Here is a 20,117-nt window from a genome sequence, read left to right as displayed (position 1 = left end):
AAGTGTCCACACTCATACTATTGTAATCATTGTGTGTGTGTGTGTGTGTGTGTGTGTGTGTGTGTGTGTGTGTGTGTGTGTGTGTGTGTGTGTGTGTGTGTGTGTGTGTGTGTGTGTGTGTGTGTGTGTGTGTGTGTGTGTGTGTGTGTGTGTTTTCTCCTGTGTGTGTCCAGGGCTGCCTGCCACTGGTGCTGATGTTTGACATTAAGGAGGACATTGAGGTGGAGCCCCAGTGCATCACAGCCCTGATGGAGCAGCTGGACGTCTTCATCAGCATCAAGCCCAAACCCAAACAGCCCAGCAAGGTACACTCACTCACTCATGCACGCACGCACACACCCACCCACTCACTCACCCACTCACTCACCCACTCACCGACTCTCTTTTCCATCTGTTGAGGTTGTGCTGCTGAAGGTGTCTGATTCCGTTAACCTCCTGGCTGTAGTCTCATAGATAGAGTATCGACACAGACAGTTAATGCATCCGTATTATATGACGTTTATCTGTCAGAAGTACAGTATGTAGAATATACGATACAAGACTCGGTTTTAATATAATATAAATTTCATATGATGATATACCTTCCACTTTCACAACCTTTTCATCCCAGAGCTGTAAGATCACATGCATTCAGGGACCTTGTCATATTGGTTGAATCTATTCTTGATTTGGTTGAACCGGGGTTGGAGAATAGCTTCAACTACTAATGAATAAGGTGGGAGCATGGAGCCAAGCTCTCCTCTATGCTGGCGCCGGTCCCCAGATCCAGCAGTCCCTGGTGCACCCATGCCAGGGTAAACCCTGGTCCTGCCCAGATCTCTTCCTAAAACCTGCCACTGACACATTTTAACGAGGTGACAGCGGTAATCCAGGAGACTTTCCGATGTTTCTGCCGCTTCTCAGGACGGTAGTGTGTAGAGGGAGGGAGATAGATGTACAGAGTGGAGGGCGGGAGGGCCTGGGAAACATTTGGGCCAAGGCCTGGCACACTGTCCTGGGTATGGTTTTTGTTATGGTTTTATTTATAGAAATTACATTTGAACAGAGTTTCGCTAAGCTGGAAATACATGAGAAATTGTTTTGTTTTTTGAGCTGGGGCTCAGTCTTTATCCTTTATAGGGTTGATATTTGCATCTGGAGTTGGGCAACCGGGATCATTTCAGTGTAATCGTTGAGCGATGAGATCTGTTCCTCGCTGGATCAAGAAATCCCTCTCTTATCATCCTGCCTTTGTGTGCCTTGCCTTTAGTGTTCTGCCATTCCAAACAACTCCCATCTCCCTTGCTCCCAGTGCTTGAATCCCTTCCATTCTTCAATTCTCAACCTATCCTAAAAAAAAAACGCCTAAAAACATCTACTCAGCTCATCGCTCTTTCCCTTTTCCCGAACCCTCCCCCCCCACCCAGCCCTCCTCTCTGTGTTCGTCTCCATATATTTCACTATCTTCCACTTCTGCTGCCCTCCTCTGCACCACATGAGTACCGTTTTCCTCTCCTCCAATCACGGTTCCCCTTTCTCCCGTGTCCGTCGGTCCGCGTTGCAGTCGGTCATCGTCAAGAGCGTGGAGAGGAACGCGGGGAACATGTACGAAGCCCGAAAGTTTCTCCTGGGCCTGGAGAACAGCGGGGTGTCCTCGTCTTCCACGTCCGTGGCCGTGTCCCCCTCTTCGTCCTCCTCCTCTTCCTCCAACAGCAACGGCCCCTCCATCATCTGCCCTGTGGGCCTGGAAATCCTGACCTCAGCTGGCCTGGGGCTAAGCACTCTGGGTAATTTCATGTTGTTTTGTTATATTGGCTGAATGATTCTGGAAAACCAACCTCTTAAGTGTAATTTGGTGCACAAAAAAAAAAAAAAACATTGCAATTACTTGCGGTTTCATAACAAATTCCCATTACAGAGAAATGGGTAAAAGATACACTGTGTATAGTATCAAGTTTTTCCGTCAACCGACGACGTAGCAGAGTGATGCAAAATGTCCCCATTGGTGGCACCCATTGAAACTCATTGTAATTAATACAAATAATGTTGGAAAGTAAAACTGTCATTTGAAAACTCTTTCCCACCACCCATACTGTATAGGCTCAATATTTTAAATCAGCATACTGCCCCTTTAAGTGCTTTACTGCAATTTTTATGGAAAGACTTTCAGTGATCTTTACGGTGTACTGTAGAAAATTGACCTACACCATATATTCATGTCAATGGAACCACATAATAAGAAATGTCCATGGTAATACGTTGCGGTTTTCCCCCATTAATCATTGTCAGCGAATCAAGACCCCAGCAGTAAAGTAGATTTAAACGCTTCATATGGGAGTGGTCCACAACCTGAGTTAACTGCGACACTTTGGAGTCCACTTTTTTTTGTTCCCCCCTTCACGTGCACTTGATGGACCGGCCCGACCATCAGAGAATAATAACATCAACAATCCCTTTCATTGGCTTCAGATGCATCATGAATCACAGGGGGAGTGAGAAACCCAACGGGGGGAATGTGTAGGAGTTTGTTGTTCCGTCAGCCTAACCGCAAGCACAAAGCAGCCAGCCAGGCACAGAGGCCCAGTGTTGTGCCTCGGGGATTCATACTCACTGTCAATCACTAACTAATTTAATTTAATCTCATGTTGGTTTTAAAGTTCTAGTTTTAGTTTGGTAATGCTGGCCCATGTTAGTGTGAATCTCCTACATCCTATGCAGCCCTGAGGACAACTAGCTCATTGTTTGAGGGTCAGGCCTGTGGCTTTAAGGAGTCCGCTACGAGCCTTCACTTCAGCGAACATCGCTTTGGTGTGATGCGGAGAAGCGACCGGCCCTGTGCTTCCATGAACAATTAAATGCGCAGTCCTGTAGCATGTCACCGGGGAGTGACAGAATGAGGACGCGCACACTTGCCTGTTCCAGGGCGGTCTGTGACGGGTCAAGTAAACGGTGCCAACGGTCTTCCCTAAGAAGCCAGTTCGCTGGCGCTGTGGCTGCCTAGTCTCACAGATTTGTGTTACAAATCTGTTTTGCCAGTGTCTTTCCACTGCTTTCTCCACACCCATTGTTGGGGTTCACACTTGATTGTGAAACTAGACTGTAAAGCGCGAAACATATTAATTGAATATAGATATTTTTAACAAGAAACAACTGGTGTTGTCTATATTTAGGGAACTAAGCTAATAGGTGTAGCTATCGCTAACCCGGGGGCCCTTGGATGGTCGTGCTCAGCCACTTCCTGGATTGTAGTAATTGCTACATGCTTTTCTTACACCGATTACAGGCTCCTTCTGCCAGGAGAATCCCTTTTCGCCTTATTCTTGGAGCCAAACTAGCCCCTTGTTAAAGCCACAGACATACTCCTACTTCGTCTCTTCTGTTTTCAACTGTTTGTGTTCTCTGCACTCGATAGCACGGCCGGGGTCGGCTCACCAGGAAACAGAATGCGTGCCCTTGCACCGGCAGCCTTGGGTGTTTTCCAGGGAAAAAATGATTATTCCTCTCTTACTGATACTCTTTTTGATGTCGATACGATTCTGGCATTCAGGCCTGGCAAGGCACTTGTTTAATATTTTTTTTTCTCTGGGAGTATGTTAATGTGCAGTGGAGGAGTGTATGGGTTAACTCTTCTTCTCTGAACCTCAGGTCTGTTGGGCGCCGCGGTGAGCCACTCCATGAACTCATCGGCCGCTCCCAACTCGGTGCTCAACGGCCTGAACGCCTCCATGGGTCCCCTGCAGTCCGCCAGCACGCCCAGCAACGCCGCCTCGCTCTGGCCCAGCTCCCTCACCGGCTCCCAAGGTTCACCGCTCTCAGCCCAAACACGGGGCTTTTACTTTGAAATGGAACCCGATAAGCTCAATTCATGGGAGGATAAACAAAAATTAGAATATACGTTTTCAACTGATTTGATCTGGGTTATTAGGAAAGGACAGGAAATATTTCAGCCCACGCAAAATATTTTGCAAGGAATTGACCGAAATCCAGACGATCTGCAGTAAGTTGATGTGTTCGATGCGATTCATAAAGTTGCTGGTTGCTCAACCTGGTTGCCGTCTGCTGCAGGTTTCTCATCTCAGCTGCTGCTGCACCCCGCCACCCAGGCCACCCTGAGCAGCATCCTGCTCTCCGGGGTGCAGGGCTACACCCAGAACACCCCCTCCCCTCCCCCCGGCCTGGCCCCCATAGACAAGCAGTCCAACGGGGTCCCGGACTGCTCCAAGGGCCCCTGCTCTCTCAACGGCCACGTCAAGGTAGACAACCGTTGCTGTTTTTATCTCATCAAGCACTCCCTTTGATTTTGTGTGTGTGTGTGTGTGTGTGTGTGTGTGTGTGTGTGTGTGTGTGTGTGTGTGTGTGTGTGTGTGTGTGTGTGTGTGTGTGTGTGTGTGTGTGTGTGTGTGTGTGTGTGTGTGTGTGTGTGTTTGATTTAAACAGTTAGACTTTAGTACAGTCACTCTGTGAAATCGTACAATAATAATCGATACACCCGTGTGCTTTGCATGTGCGTGTATGTCCAGCATCCCAGCTCTGTGTATGGAAGGATGTCCAGCGCTTCGCTAGGGGACACAGTGTTGAGTCCGTCCCAGTGTGACTCTGTGCAGGAGGCCAGCGGACACAACCCGTCAGAACCGCTCTCCAGCAAGTCCAACCAGGATGAAGGTACACTCACCCACACCTGAGAGCCCAGTGCAGTAGACTGTAGTGGAAGATAAACTATTCATTTCCGCCCGCACAGCCAAACAGCTTAGATGTTGGCCTTTAATACTTTAGTCACACCTTTATATGTGTGCACGGGTTTAACTGCAAGTCAAATACGACTTTGTTGCAATAACCTTTACGGGTGGAATGCCTTTGGCAGAAACACACCTTTCACCGGGCAGGGTTAAAGCTGTAATATCTAACGCAGAATTTATTATACACCTGACTGTGATTCACCCCCACTGACAAGCAGACCTGGGACTGCTTTACACCCAGTAATGGATAAGTCAATACTCTCTCAGACATGCTTTTCACCTTACTTCACAGTGTGAGACCTGCAGACTCTGCACTACGCCCCCTCCCAGCTTGAGATGCATGTAACTCCATACCCACTCAGAGGAAATATAATATAAAACCCTCCTTGAATGAATGCATTCATATTTCCCGATACTTGCAGGCCAGGCATTTTGAAAGTGCCAGTGGTGTTTGTTGGGATGGAGCACCACGACGTGTTCACTGCCCCGGTGAACCTGCGGCTCAGCCATGAAAAAAACAGAGGAGCCTTCATTTCCTCCCGCTCTTTGCGCATGCGGTTTCCTACTCCCCCTGTGAAACCTTTGCTCTCACGCGTCTCACTTTTCTCTGCGTGTTTTTCCGATACGGCTCTCCCCTAGCACGGCTTGTCCAAGTCAGGTTTCCTCGCCCCTCCCTCCCTCCCTCCCTCCCTCCCTCCCTCCCTCACACCCCGGACCTCCTCCTGTGTCCCAGAGTAGGGTTTGGACCGGGCCGACAGCTCAGCTATGTACTATTGAGAGGCAGAGAGGGAGAGGGGGCGGGAGAGAGACCCACCCCTGGGAGCATCGTTAGCTTGACTGACATCATATTATTTGGCAGCCCCCATGCAACACATGCTGCCCAATGAAAGGCACTTCAACATGCACACATGGAACTCTTGACACACATGCACACTCACTCACACTCACACACACGCAGGCACGCATGTTCCAATAGAGCCGCACGTGCACATGATTTTAATTACATAAGGTCCGGACCGAATAAGGTAGAGCGGTAATTTAGTTTTTAATTAACCCCTCTGCCACCTTGAGACGTTTTGAGTGATGTGGGTTATGCGATGTCACAGACTCATGCAGGCAACCCTTCGATGCAGGGAGCTGCTTGCATCGGGAACAGACAGTTCCCGCTGTTCCCTAAACAGTTAGTTCATTGAACAAAAATGAGGCGATGCACAAAGGATATTAAGGAACTGTGTATCCAACGTGTTTTTACGGTAATGTTACAGTTCTCAGAAAACATGTTAAATTAATCAAACAGGACAGAATAAAATTTTATTTTACGTGTTCATTTGCATGTTTTCCCGTAGGCTCCGACACGTTTGTTGAAGTGGGCATGCCCAGAAGTCCCTCCCACTCGGCGAATGGGAATGAGCTAAAACAGATGCTGGCTTCCTGTAAGACGTCGTCAGGGAAACGGCAAGCTGTGGAGCTACTGCAGGGAACCAAAAACTCTCACTTACAGTATGTTCACCATCAGCAGCCAACAGTAACACAAGCCTGTGTACAATCTCTGCCAGGGATTGGAAACACTTAAAGGTTTCCAATCAAGGCTCTTAATATATGAACGATTATACAAGATACTTCAGTGCAACATTGTCTGGATATATGCTTATACATGCATAAATATGCTGTAGATATAAATGCATTTTAGTTATAAAAGTTGTGACGTTGGCAAGCAAGCAAATAAACAACGACTAACTTCATAAGACGACATCTAACGATTTTAAACATCACTGTGTGTATAATAAATAGATAACATCAGTTATGAAAATTCCTCCTAACAATATTTAAGAACCCCCCCCCGACTTGATCAAACCTAATTCTTTGTAGTTGTTAGTTAACCGCGCGAACAGGTACGAACCAACAATGACCTCTTTACGGCCCTAGTACAGAGTTCTGTTAGTTTTAGTCCAATAACCAATGTCAGTGGGTAGCATCAGTGGGTATCATCGGTACGCAGTAGCTTGCCTGATGCTTATCCATGTTTGCTCCTGCTCGAGAAACTTGTCCAAGCTAATGTGCGGACCCCCCCCCCCCCCCCGTTATGCCCCTCCCCTTCGCTACAGCTCTGACTGCCTGCTGTCGGACACAGAGTCCAGTTCCTCGGACAGTCCTGTGGCGGACAAGAGGGCGCCGGGCAGCGAGCGGGCGGCGGAGCGGGCCGCCCAGCAGAACGAGAGGGACAGGATCAGACTGTCCCCCCAGGCCGCCTACGCCAACATGCAGGTGAGGAGGGACCCCCGCTCACACTGACCCAGCCTGAGGGACCCCCGCTCACACTGACCCAGCCTGAGGGACCCCCGCTCACACTGACCCAGCCTGAGGGACCCCCGCTCACACTGACCCAGCCTGAGGGACCCCCGCTCACACTGACCCAGCCTGAGGGACCCCCGCTCACACTGACCCAGCCTGAGGGACCCCCGCTCACACTGACCCAGCCTGAGGGACCCCCGCTCACACTGACCCAGCCTGAGGGACCCCCGCTCACACTGACCCAGCCTGAGGGACCCCCGCTCACACTGACCCAGCCTGACCGTGTCTGTGTCTCTTTGATAGTGTCCGTCTGACAGACATTGTGTCTCTCGTTTTGTGTGTGTATCTCTGTCTCTGTGACAGAGAGAAAGATACCGTACCAGCCTGTCAAGTAGACTGACAGATGTGACGAGAACCGCTACATCAATCTATAGTAAACTAAACTCCCTCTGGGGGTTAATTTCCCCGCCTGTTTAGACAGAGCTAATCTCTTTGCATTGCTATGCAAAAATTGTAGGCGATAAAAAATGTTTCTGTAAACTGGGCCATTGACATCAAAATTATTTGTCTATCTTTTTAGGCCTTCGACTATGAACAGAAGAAACTGTTGGCCACCAAAGGTAAGTGATGATAAATAAAAACAATATGGCATTATTGGGGAAATATAGGCCATTATTGTGACCTTTTTGGTGAGGCCTCGTGTCCTAGCCCTTGTGTGTGTGTGTGTGTTTGTGTGTGTGTGTGTGTTTGACCTCAGCCATGTTGAAGAAGCCAGTGGTGACGGAGGTGCGGACGCCCACCAACACGTGGAGCGGCCTTGGCTTCTCCAAGTCCATGCCGGCGGAGACCATCAAGGAGCTGCGCAGGGCAAACCATGTGCCCTACAAGCCCAGCATGAGCACCACCTTCGAGGTACGCACTTCACCCGTCCTCCTGGCTTGGATGTGCGCCCTGCGCAACATGGCTATTCATCTTGCGTTTTTTGCACATCGTGCTTTAGATTTATATCCGTGGCTATTGTATGGCATGAATAATTTTTAACGTACTGTTGTCACAACTATGCTCCTTTGCATTGCTACTGGTCCCTCTTATAAGACAGTTGCTTAAAGTCGGAAGAATCGTAGTCTGCTAAATCAATTCAGTTTCAGAAAAAAAAGAAAGAAAGGTGAACCGTTTCTGTAATTATTCCGATGGGGGCCAAAGGAGAACTCATATCCTGGGTCAATGACGCCAAAGGTCTGACTTCTCCGGAAATGTCTTCACGGATACAGTCAATGTTTTTCTAAAAATTCTTGTTAGGCAGTTCTCTCCTATACTACAAATTGGCGTATTAGATAGAGTTCTCTTCTTTGTCATGCCCAACTGCCAATTGAAAGGAAATGGCAAATTCACAATTATGCCAGTTTTCTCTGCCACTTCTGCCATTCATCTCTATATTTTTCCAATGCTTCTTCTTAGCCTCTTCTCCAATGGTCTGCAACTCTGTGTGTCTTTGCGTGTGTGTGTGTCTTTGCGTATGGGTGTCTTTGCGTGCGTGTGTCTTTGCGTGTGTGTGTGTATGTGTGTGTCTTTGTGTATGTGTGTCTTTGCGTACATGCATGTGGTGCATCCATACCCATTGCGACATCAACTTGTGACCCCTGACCCCTCAGGGATCGCCGCTGTCCCTGTCGCGCTCCAACAGCAGGGAAGGCATCGGGAACGGCAGCGACTCGGACAACTGGCGTGACAGGAACGGCCTCAATGGTCTCCCCGAGCACCCCGAGTTCCCCCCGCCCGTGGGCAGCCCCAAGAGGAAGCAGAACAAATCCGGTTGGTTGAACCCAGACTCTGTCCCTTTTAAGAACGGATCTGAAGTACGGTACTAGGAATTATTTGTGACAAACGGATTTGTTCTTGTCCACTTTTGCTAGCGTTGTCGCAAAGGATGTGATTTAATGTGGCATAAGGCAAAAGCTGTGGTTTTGATTTTATTTTTTTCTATGTTTGTAAAATACATCACAGCACGACCTGGTTCGAGGACATGCCTGAAGCAGAAAACTTTGGGTTTCTGTGGTACAGAACGTGACTCCTGAGATCATTCAGAAGCATGAAAGGGTTCAGACTGCAACTCAAAGCCACTAGAGGCTGCTAATGGCAAAACGTTACACTGTTAGACGCAGAACTGGGCTGAGGTTGCTGTGATCATAAACAAGTATGCAGAGCCAAGGTAGAATGGCGCGAGTTTGATGGCAGGTAGGTAGGCCAAAACTTAGAAATACCATTGTGTAATTACACAAACTAAACACATGTTTGTAAAATTGCATTGACATCGGCTTGGCTAGTCCGTTAAATGGCTTCAAAAATGCCAGCAACTCCTTTCAACTAGGCGTTTTTTGTTGTAGTGTTGTAGTTTACACTCACACTGTTTTGGGTTATGCTTCGGACTCTGCATCTGGTAACCATTTCAACAAACTGCTTCATTTGGGAGGTGTTTTCCACGGAAAACATACTTCCAGCTAAATAACCCTAACATAATAAAGAGACATTTTCAATCTTGCTTGAAATAATAATTGACTATTTATTATTAAGAACTGAAACATATGACTAATGTTATGACTATTCCCTCAAGATAGTTTACTCCAAAACAATAAATGTACTTTATTGTGTCTTTATGTGCTCCCTATTGCAATTTATTCTCTGTTTGTATTCCACTTCATCTTGAGAAGTCATGTCCAATATCCTATGTGGAGAAACCCAATCTGGACCATTCACAGTTCAGCAAACAAAAGACTGCAACTAATCTGCACTAGACAAAACTTGTCAAGCAACTTTCTGGAATTTAGTTTGAAATGTTTTTACGTGTTCATCTTAAATGATTTGAATGTATTTATTGAATCCATTCTTTTGTTTTTAGCGACTTTTATTCAAAGCAACTGACAGCGACTTTTACACCTCTTGCACAACTTGCTCCAGTGAGCCTTTATGCGGGTAGCCTGCGGACGTTGGGGGGTTTTTCGAACCCGGACCCCAGTATTGACGGCTGACGCTCTGTGTTTGTCCCCAGCCGTTGAGCATTACCTGAGCAGCAGCAGCTACATGGACTGCATGTCATCGGTGACGGGCAGCAACGGCTGCAGCCTGGGCTCCTCCCTGAAGGGCTCGGACCTGCCCGAGCTCTTCAGCAAGCTGGGCCTGGGGAAGTACACCGACGTCTTCCAGCAGCAGGAGGTGCGGTGCAGCACGCACGCGCACACACACACGCATGCACTCACTCACACACACTCGCACACAACGCCTGGCATCGTGTTACTTAGCAACGAATGGAAAGAGTGAAAAGTACACAATGGAAATGAAATATGTTTGTGCGTATATTTAACTGGTAGAATTATGTAAACGATCTAAGGAAAGTAATGACTTTTAGAGACTGAGGTACTGTACACATGATGATCAATGATAGATGTCATTGATGGTCAATATTTCCTATTTCCGGTCCATCCTTAAAGGCCAATGTGCAGGTTTGCATTCCCGGTTTAATATTGGGCTTAAGAAAAAATCTTATTTTTTAGACTTGCAGCTGGACGGTATTGTGCAGTGCACATAGCACCCCTGGGGTCACATGATACAGAATAAAACAGCAAAAACGAACTTGGGAGTGACCGTATCTTACAGTGGGCACGCTGAAGTGAATGGAAAAATAAGCACAATGTTAATCCCAGAGCATCCAGCCTTGAGAATGATTAAACATTCATTCAACCATTCATTCTGTGGCACACTTGTACCTCTATGGTCATATGAAATACCTTATTGGTCTCATGACACAACACTCCACATTGTGATTGTTCTTGGCCACTCACACCAGCTTAAGCAATTGGCTAAGCCTTAGTAACATCAATGTTCAAGTTTGAGTTTTGGTCTGCGTGCATGTGGACTTACTTTCCCTACACATGTGTTAACAGAGGACAGCACATCTGCCCCTTCAATATCCTGTTGTCAGAACCATGGACTTAACACTGTGACCTTTAGTCCTGTTGATGCTTTAGTTTATGTACTGTAGGCACGGTAACCAAGGGTAACTGTGCTCTGTGACCCTGGCAGATTGACCTCCAGACGTTCCTGACCCTTACGGACCAGGACTTGAAGGAACTGGGCATCACCACATTTGGTGCCCGCAGGAAAATGCTCCTTGCCATCTCAGGTACCCGATGAGAATTTAGTACTGCATGCGTTATTCATGATCATAGTAGTTTCCTTTAGGGATCATCATAAATAAGTCAAGGCATGTCGTGCTATAAGTTATTAAAGGACCTGTTGCCGGCCTCAACTCTCTTGCTCTCATTCACTTTCTGACTGTTTTCCTGTCTCTCCCACGCACAAACAAACCATGGTCTGGGAGTGTAGCAGTGCTGGCTGTCGTTACGGTTCTGCTCTGATAAAGGTTTATGTGGGCTGGAGCTGAACGGCTCGGCCTCGCCAGACAAAATTGGCTAACAGGATTTTTCTTTCTTTTTTATTGTTATTGGCTGCCTTTTTTTTGTTGCAGTCAACCCTAACCAAAAGTTCAAGTGAAACCTGTCTGTGAAACCAACCCAAACACCCACTGCCCTGAACCCTTGCTCAAACAAGGCACACTGTGATCACGGCCCACCGCTAGGAAAGACAATGCAAAGGTATTTTGTCCTTTTAACCTCGAGCAGGAGAACAGTACCAGAACGATAACAGATATTACCCTGAAGACATCCAAGGGAACACGCAGCAGTTATTTCTCACCCTCTCGAGCGGATGAAGAGCGATGAGGCATTCTTGCGCGGTGAGCTCATGTGCTCTGCGTTCTCCAGCTGCCTCGGGAGCAGCAGCCGAGGGGCTCGCTGGGCCGGTGAGAATGGAATGGGCTCGCTGCGTTTCTGCAGATGTCGTGCAGTTGACCAAAAAAAAAATATCAGGCCGGTACTCCCGACACAAGTGTCACCTGTCGTCTAATATCTTCCGTTGGATGTTCTTGCATTATACATTTTGTACGCAATATGTTTAAGCAAATTTTTTCGAGATCAGTGCTTTTTATACTCACTCACAAGGCCCACATTGATTCCCTTCAACTTGGATTGCCAAGAAGGGTTCCATTTTAATCTCAGGTGATGGCCTTAGCACGGATTGAAAACAGGTGCGTTTTCCATCACCATTCCTCTCCCTCGCTATAAAGGGATTGCAGTCGACGCAGGCAACGGCCGTGTTCTGACTCACTGTCCCGTCCGCCCGTGAAAACTGTTGGGTAGAGCAACTTGTCTCCAACAATCAGACTAGGGCTTTCCCTGGCATGAGCGGAACATCTAGCCGCTATATGAATTATTCACACAGCCCAGAAAGCTGTGTTTACATTTGATTGAAAATGTATTTCTCAAAGCAGCTGCGGTGGAAGGAGGCCAGTGGGATGTGAATGGTTGTGGGCTGACGTTAGCTGTGCCGTCGCTATGCATTTTTCTTTAGTTTCTGATTAGTGTGATTCTACCTTGTCGTTTTTTTCTTTGCATTATATCCTCCAATAACATTAAAAAAACGACTTCCATTTTATTGAGACAATGGAGAATCCTACGTTTGCTGTGCAATAATTTCGGCTGTATAAATAGGAGATTAGGGGGAGAACACGAGTGACCCAAACTCACTTCAATCATTGTTTTGCATCGTTTTCTTTGTTTCAGAGCTCAACAAGAACCGGAGGAAGCTGTTTGAGCCCCCCATCAGGTCCTCTTTCCTAGAGGGCGGGGCGAGCGGGCGGCTGTCTCGCCAGTTTCACGCCAGTGAAATGGCCAGCGTCAGCGGGCGGTGGTAGAAACAAAATGGCCACCTCACCGCCAGACCGCCGCGCCTCACAACCACCCAAACACGCTGCGACCTAGCCGGCGGCACTGTCACACCAAAGTTATACCGGGAGCGAAAATTTTACCAAACCTGCCTTGCAACTGATGATCGCGTCGAACGTTGCCTGGCAACGGACGATCGCGTCGAACGATGACGTCTATTATCTAAATTAAATAAACATAAGCTAGTGAGACTACGATACACTTTAAATACTCAGATGACTAGCTAAATTTGATTAAACAATTATATACAATACAAATATAAACTACGATACACTTTAAACACACAGTTTAATAGCTAGATTCAATACAATACAAATATAAAGTAAAAACAAGTGTTATCTGTATTATGTTATTTCGTCTTCATGAGCGCAAATGTTTTTTGAAACCTGCCTGGCAACGGACTATCGCGTCGAACGACGTAATGTTTTGACGCCCCCGGTCCAATTTTGGTGTGACAGCACCAGTGGAACCCAGCCTAGCGGTGGCGGTCTCCGCTCTCTTCCTTCCTCCATAGGCCAGGGCCTCAGGCCTTCTCTGGCTGGTGATGGTTGTTTTTCTTGTTGTTGTTTACTCCTCCTGCTTTGAGCTGAACTGAAGACTCATTTGTTTGACTTATTGCCATATGTAAAAAAAGAAAGCCATTGTCTTACCGAAAGTGCCAATGAGAAAGGGGGGTAAAGGGATTTCTCACACATGAAGTTCAGTGTTCACTCCCTCATTGGGGTCAATGTGGAGCACATTTATACATGAAGGATATTGATATTGTTATACTTATGGAGTTAGGGTACGGTGTTGTCCACTTTTGTCAAAGGGAACAGCAAATGATTAGTAAAATAATTAAAATCATTTATCACATTGATACTATGCTGTGGTATCGATGACATGCACTTTAACAATGCTAAACATTTGCCTGTGAATGCCTCATTCCTTAAATTAGAATTCGTACAATGGTGCATTTTTGTATTAACACAAAGCACAGATGCAGTTTTTTTGTACTTTACCAAAAGGAAGCACTTAGCCAGGGAGGGGGGGGGGGGGGGGGGGGGGGGGGAGCGTGCCAAAGCAGTTACATTTTCTAACATTTTTACTTTAACAAACTCACACCAACAGGAACTTCATCAATGTTGCTCCCCTTTAGCTCTGGGCTGCCCTCATTGTTTAGAGAGTGGGCGTTTCTCTAAGGTCAGTCTGTTTGTGTTAAGTAACACACAACTGCAGCCATACAACTTAACCATACAATACTAAAAATAACCTAATATTTTACTCCTAACTTTTATTTTACTATCATTTTAGGGGAACACGTGGGATGTTTAACGGTAATCAGTTTACATATCGGTATGTTTTAATCGTTTTATATATATATATATATGTTCCAGAATGGTGTTTATATGATTTGTAAAATTAGGTTATCATTTTTTAATGTTTGTTTGTTTTCTTCCTACCCTGTCTACATCTGTGGAGCCGTTACATGTGCTGTAACAATAGACAAGCAAGCAGAATATCGGAGCTTTGAGTGTTTGGTTTATGGACCTCTCTCTGTTTGTGTCAATAGGCATCTGTGGTTATTCGTTCCGTCCTGTTTGTTTATAGCGCCCTTTTGTCTTATCTCTGGTATGTGTTTGTGTTGCCTGCCCGGCAGCCCCCCTTCTCCACACTGCTCACCCCCTGGTTGTATCCACAACACTATAAAGTACACCCGAGGCCGTGCCTTTCTGACTTGTGATCCAGACCTTTCTGCTTTCATACACGCAGGGAAGGCCTGTTGTGTCGTCATAACAAGGCTTCGGCGTGCAGGCAGAACCGTCCAATGTACAGGGGCCGTCTGGTTCTGTTCTCAACAGGGGAGCTGGCAGAACACTTATCTTTTTGTTGCGTGTTACACTTTTTCTGATGCAACGTTAGCTAGGGAGTATATTCTCTGAGAATCACTATATATACTTAAGGTACTTTTATATAGAGGTACCTTCATGTAGGAGGTTGAACCGGGGTGCGTGTCGAAACAGGAGAAACCCACCAGAAGTGGCCGTGCCATTTTAAAAGGAACATTCAAAGTGTATTTCCGTATCGGTTGTGCAATTTAACAACCTGAAATCTGGTTTGCTGTGTGATGAAGAGTTTGGGCATCTTATCATTGTTTGTCATCTAGCTGTTACTAGTTTGGGGCTCTTGTATTATTATGCTCATTCATGTGTTTTGAATTTAAAAATAACTCCATAGCACTCCAAATATATTTTGTTGATTACAATGTGTTTTCTGTTGTTTTATCCTCTACTCCAATATTTTGTTTCAGAGTTTGTCTTTGAACCAATTGTCCCTAAGGCGGAACACACTACGGTGTGTGTGTGTGTGTGTGTGTGTGTGTGTGTGTGTGTGTGTGTGTGTGTGTGTGTGTGTGTGTGTGTGTGTGTGTGTGTGTGTGTGTGTGTGTGTGTGTGTGTGTGTGTGTGTGTGTGTACTTTAAACCACTTGCTTTACCCTCCATCTGATTTGAGCCATTACCAACGTGGTTGGTACGTGGTTGACAATAACATGAAACATGATAATATTCTGACATGGTTGCTATCGCCAACCGGATAATTGTTCTTTCATTGTCTGTTTTTAGTTTTGTTAATTTCAATGAAGGAAAGATTTGTACGATGTAAGGACAGCTAATTTAGAAAAGGGATTCTGTATTACAAGAATAAAATCCATTCGATCATCATCATCATCATAATAACCACCGTCATCAATATACTTTGAAATTATGCACTGATTTAGCCAGTGCCCTCGACTCATGTTCCTGCCTTATGGACATTGGTTTTCATCCAGAAAAACGTCCCCTCACCAGGGTGGGTTTGAAATGAAGGCTCTTTAGTTTGGAGCAAATGTTGTGTAACAAGTTGCACTGCAGTAACAGTATTGCAGATTCATGAAGGGACTTTATTTTGTTGTCAAAAGGTTTACCAGCATTTGTGTTTGTTCGTTTGAGTCTGTGCACTTGACTGAACGGTCACCATAATCATGTTGTCAAATGGTTGTGATTTAGTCATCTTATTGTTCCCAAAGGGATTTATCTGAACGGGGCGTCGCCCTGCATCAGATAACATTGTACATTTGTGATGATTGTAAACCACTAAGGAATTGTTGTCATGCTTTAGCCTTTGTACACCATGTTCATCTTGGGAAAGGTACAACTCTGCACAAGGTTTCACAGATGCTTAATTTGACTGTAAAAAATGTCCAAAGATTTATTGATTCAAGGTTTTGTCGCGGCATTCATTTGTTGTAGTTGTTTCTGGTAGTTTGTATTTGGAGTACAGATATAAAGTATTGGAATAGTTTTTGGTAGTTTTACCAAAGCTTGTATTACCAGAGAGTAAAAAAAAAAAAAAGTTTGTTCAAACATTGAAATGCTATTCCAAAGGTATGAATAAATGTATGCAGCGAAAGTCCCTTTATATGTGTTGGCCAGGTTTTTCCACAAAACAGTATTGCCTTTAAGGCCTCATATGTGAGCCAGTGCTTATTTAGATAACATTTATACATACACTATAAATCGTGCTTCAAAATGCGTTTATGATACTTTGATTTAAATTAATCTCACTTAGGAAATAATTTTAAATATCATACTATTCCATGGTAATCTACTATTCACCATATACAGACAAACACACAAAACACCATGAACTTGAGTGCAACCCAATCTCATGCAGTGCCCTGAGCCTGGCTCTCCAAATCTCTGCTTAAACAAGAGTGAAGCTTCTCCTCCTCTGAATGATTGAGGATAGGACCAGATGGGGCAGGCAGAGAACCATGAAGGGTACTCTAAAGCCCAGAGAGTGGATTGTGAATGCTTTTCCCCGTGCTGACAGCCAGGGAAACACAAACAAATAAGAACACAGTATGTTTGGGTCTGTTAGTTGTTGTTTTCTTCTGAAATAATGGCCCGGAACAACCATCCGTTGCATTAAACTGGAGTGGCAGAAATCCGATTAAAAAAGAAAAATGTGTTACGTGTGCTGCATCCTGAAATATCACGGTAGTTTTATTTAAAACCTCAAGGGGGCGCTTTCGCCATTCAGAAATAATGACTTGACCCGTAAGTAGAGCTTCAAATTTGTTTCTCTAACCACACCTTTCCCATCAATCTAACAGGCCAAGATATCTTTCTTAAAGATGCAAATACTAACTAATACAATAAAACAGTTTTAAATAAATGCATATTCAAATAAGTGAATGCCCTCACATTTTGACAATGTGTTTATTTCTACACTATTTGCTGCTCCAACTTACTCCAGAGTCGGAAACAAAGCTGAACCCTCTAAAAGCTACTGTGATATTCAAAAATACATTACTTTTACATCATTGTATTCAGTGTTTTTGTATTTATTTTTGAAACAAGCCGTTTCGAAAATCTGCCCCATATGAGATCACTAGTGGGCGTGTCCACCTAGATCTGTGCTGGATAGATCAGTCTACCAGCCTACCCAATGGACTGAAGTAAACGTTGCTCATCTATCCAGCACAGATCTAGGTGGACGCGCCCAATAGTGATGTAGTGCCCAAATGTTTTTTGAGGTGGTCTGCTGTAAAAAACGGGGAAATCAGAGTATCCTTAGTACACTACATTTACCCTTTGATTCGTTCTGTGGAGCACGTTCGTTTCAGTTTTTGAGGAGGTCTGCTTAAAACATCGGAAATATTGACATATATATAACTAGAGGGTGCACTATACTGTCTTCGCACACTCTCTCTCTCTCATCTGAAAAACGCTCCCATTCAAAATGCATTGGTTTACATTTTGTTCTGTGTAGCACGAAAACATCAGAGAAACGCTCCCGTTCAACATGCATTGGTTTACATTTCGTTCTGTGTAGCACGAAAACATCGGAGAATCGCTCCCATTCAGAATGCATTGCTTTATATTTCGTTCTGTGTAGCACGAAAAAAGCCGGACAATCGTGCTCTGGGACAGGATTCAATCGATTAATTTAGATTAACACACACACACACACACACACACACAATTCTAACATATTCAATAACACATAGGAAAAAATATATCTAAAGAATGGTGATTTTGAAATTGCCTCAGCCCCTAATTTCAAGAATTCGTCGTGTGTGTGTGTGTGTGTGTGTGTGTGTGTGTGTGTGTGTGTGTGTGTGTGTGTGTGTGTGTGTGTGTGTGTGTGTGTGTGTGTGTGTGTGTGTGTGTGTGTGTGTGTGTGTGTGTGTGAGTGAGTGAGTGAGTGAGTGAGTGAGTGAGTGAGTGAGTGTGCATGTGTGTGTTTGTCTGCGTGGGTATGTTAAAAAAAAAGGTTGACAAGGTAGGCAGGAAAGGCACAGTTGAATCAAACAGTAAAACATGTTTTATTAATTACATTTAAAGCATAAACTTACCAGGATCTTTCTCAATGACAATTTAGTAACCAAGGATTGAACCAGCAGCAGTCATGGATAAACCCTTTGACAAAAATAATAGAGGTTGAGGAAGCTGAAGTTTGCAAGATAAAGACACAAACGCAAAACATGAGTTTGTTTGCAAAGGACTCAGGCTTCATGTTATATTCCCAAAATGTGTGGATACCTCTTACATGCACTGGCCAATCACCACACCCGATGCATCGGGCCATGTGTGATTAACACAATCTTGAGTAAAATGTCCACATATAATCACAGAAAACAAACCCCTATACCACATGTATGGGTTAACGGGACATGACATAACAATGACAATCCCTTCTACTAAGATAATAAGAATGCAGTCAAATGAAAGGGAACAAATGTGAATACATTCATAACACAGGCAGTCTTTCATTGTAACAATAACTAGTAAAATTAACCTTAACATACAAGTCATTCTAAGTAAAGTGAGAGGAAGAATGAAGGGGGCTCCTTTGTTCATTGTGGCTGTCATAAAGCCCTCACCCTCTCTTCCTGTCAGGATGAGGTGAGCCAGGAATAGAGAGGTTCACAGCTTTAAGGGGTCCACTTTGAGTCAGCTCAGTAACCGGGGTTCATCTCAGGGGCAGCAGAAGCTGTGGATGAGGGACATGTCGTTAACCCTCAGAATGTAGGCCTTCGTTGACTTTGCTATTCCACACTTATTTCATTCATGTAGGCAAGATAATGCTGATACTTACTTTACACCTACAGCCAGTTTCTCCCATAGAGCCTCCTAAGTGCTTATAGGGTTGAGTTCTATGTCAGTGGGTTCCAAAGGGAGAGTAGGGGATAACAGACTGACTCACATTCATATAGATGGCATCAGCTTGGTCACAGTTTGGACTCTGGGAAGAGAATGTCATGTACGTGCGTTTTGTTGTTTAATTATCTTATAAACAACATTTTCTGTTTTATTTATATGTTCAATATTTATAGTGGTTTAACGTATACATTTGGATATTCAAAAGATAGTTATCGGAGGTAAAGAAAATGTGAATAGCAATAATAAGTATAATTTGAAGAAAATCGGCTTACCTGTTCAGAATCAAGGTTTTCTGTATGATGCTCTATTGATAAAAGGCACAGACACACAACATATGCATAAATCTCCATGAGAGTAAGGTTTTATGTAGTTCAAACTTTGGACTAATGGACTCTTTTTCCTCCAGCAATAAAGAATGACCAGAATGATGATGGGAATGACGAAGGCCGACCGACAGAGGTTAACTAATTTCACCTTGTTTTTGTTGTCAGGAATACCTGTCAACAGATAAACACAGAGGAAGGGATTTAACAGGGATGAGTTTGTGATCCATCAACCTCATCCAACCGGGCCACTCTAACTTAAAAAAGGAACTGTAGGATGTCTGTGAGTGACCAAATTTTTTTTTCACTTGCCAAACAACCAAAGCAGTCACTGGTGATTGTGAATTCTTACTATCGCAATATATGTATGGCAACAATTAACAGTGACCAGTAACAAGTCAGTAGGCGTCAATGAGGTAAGGGTCCCCAAGAGATTCGGAGTGAATCTGAGTCACAGCTCAAGAGTAAATGCTGTGTTAGCGTTAAGCATTTGATTTTCATTTTTGTGGAAATGAACCCAAGACTTTGCACACTTCTGAAGGGGGATGGCCACTATATGCATAGATAGTTAAAATTATCACATTATGAAGTGGAATTGTGAATCATTGAATATTGCACAATTTTGATTTCGACAGAAGTCTGCCATTTTTAATAGGTTTTTAAGGGGAGATATTATGCCACCACGTGTGAGTGTGAATAGCCATTAAAAGCTGTTATTCTGCCGGCTTGGAATGGCTAATCATACTCACACCTGGTGGCATAA

General features: G+C 44.7%; 1 protein-coding gene and 1 long non-coding RNA gene across 2 annotated transcripts in view; one reads left to right on the top strand and one right to left on the bottom strand.

The window, feature by feature from the left end:
- LOC130404138 (protein bicaudal C homolog 1-B-like) overlaps positions 1-13,862 on the top strand; it is a 55,406-nt gene extending 41,544 nt beyond the window's left edge. The window contains exons 9-21 of the mRNA XM_056608758.1: positions 174-305; positions 1,544-1,766; positions 3,625-3,780; positions 4,045-4,232; positions 4,500-4,641; positions 6,062-6,215; positions 6,821-6,980; positions 7,588-7,627; positions 7,765-7,919; positions 8,660-8,819; positions 10,054-10,217; positions 11,085-11,184; positions 12,683-13,862. Coding sequence (XP_056464733.1) covers positions 174-305; positions 1,544-1,766; positions 3,625-3,780; positions 4,045-4,232; positions 4,500-4,641; positions 6,062-6,215; positions 6,821-6,980; positions 7,588-7,627; positions 7,765-7,919; positions 8,660-8,819; positions 10,054-10,217; positions 11,085-11,184; positions 12,683-12,813 — 1,905 coding nt within the window. The 3' untranslated portion in view covers positions 12,814-13,862. The remainder of the gene's footprint in view (positions 1-173; positions 306-1,543; positions 1,767-3,624; positions 3,781-4,044; positions 4,233-4,499; positions 4,642-6,061; positions 6,216-6,820; positions 6,981-7,587; positions 7,628-7,764; positions 7,920-8,659; positions 8,820-10,053; positions 10,218-11,084; positions 11,185-12,682) is intronic.
- Positions 13,863-19,082: 5,220 nt separating this feature from the next.
- Positions 19,083-19,512, bottom strand: LOC130404527 (uncharacterized). Its single transcript, XR_008904234.1, has 3 exons — positions 19,424-19,512; positions 19,304-19,335; positions 19,083-19,113 (listed from the first exon to the last, which is right to left on the bottom strand). It is a non-coding gene; the product is annotated as an uncharacterized LOC130404527 (long non-coding RNA).
- Between the last annotated feature and the right edge of the window lie 605 nt (positions 19,513-20,117).

This window comes from Gadus chalcogrammus, chromosome 15, assembly GCF_026213295.1.
Source record: "Gadus chalcogrammus isolate NIFS_2021 chromosome 15, NIFS_Gcha_1.0, whole genome shotgun sequence".
Classification (NCBI taxonomy): Eukaryota; Metazoa; Chordata; class Actinopteri; order Gadiformes; family Gadidae; genus Gadus; species Gadus chalcogrammus.
The sequence above is the reverse complement of the archived record's forward strand: the minus strand, read 5'-3'. Positions and strand labels throughout refer to the sequence as shown.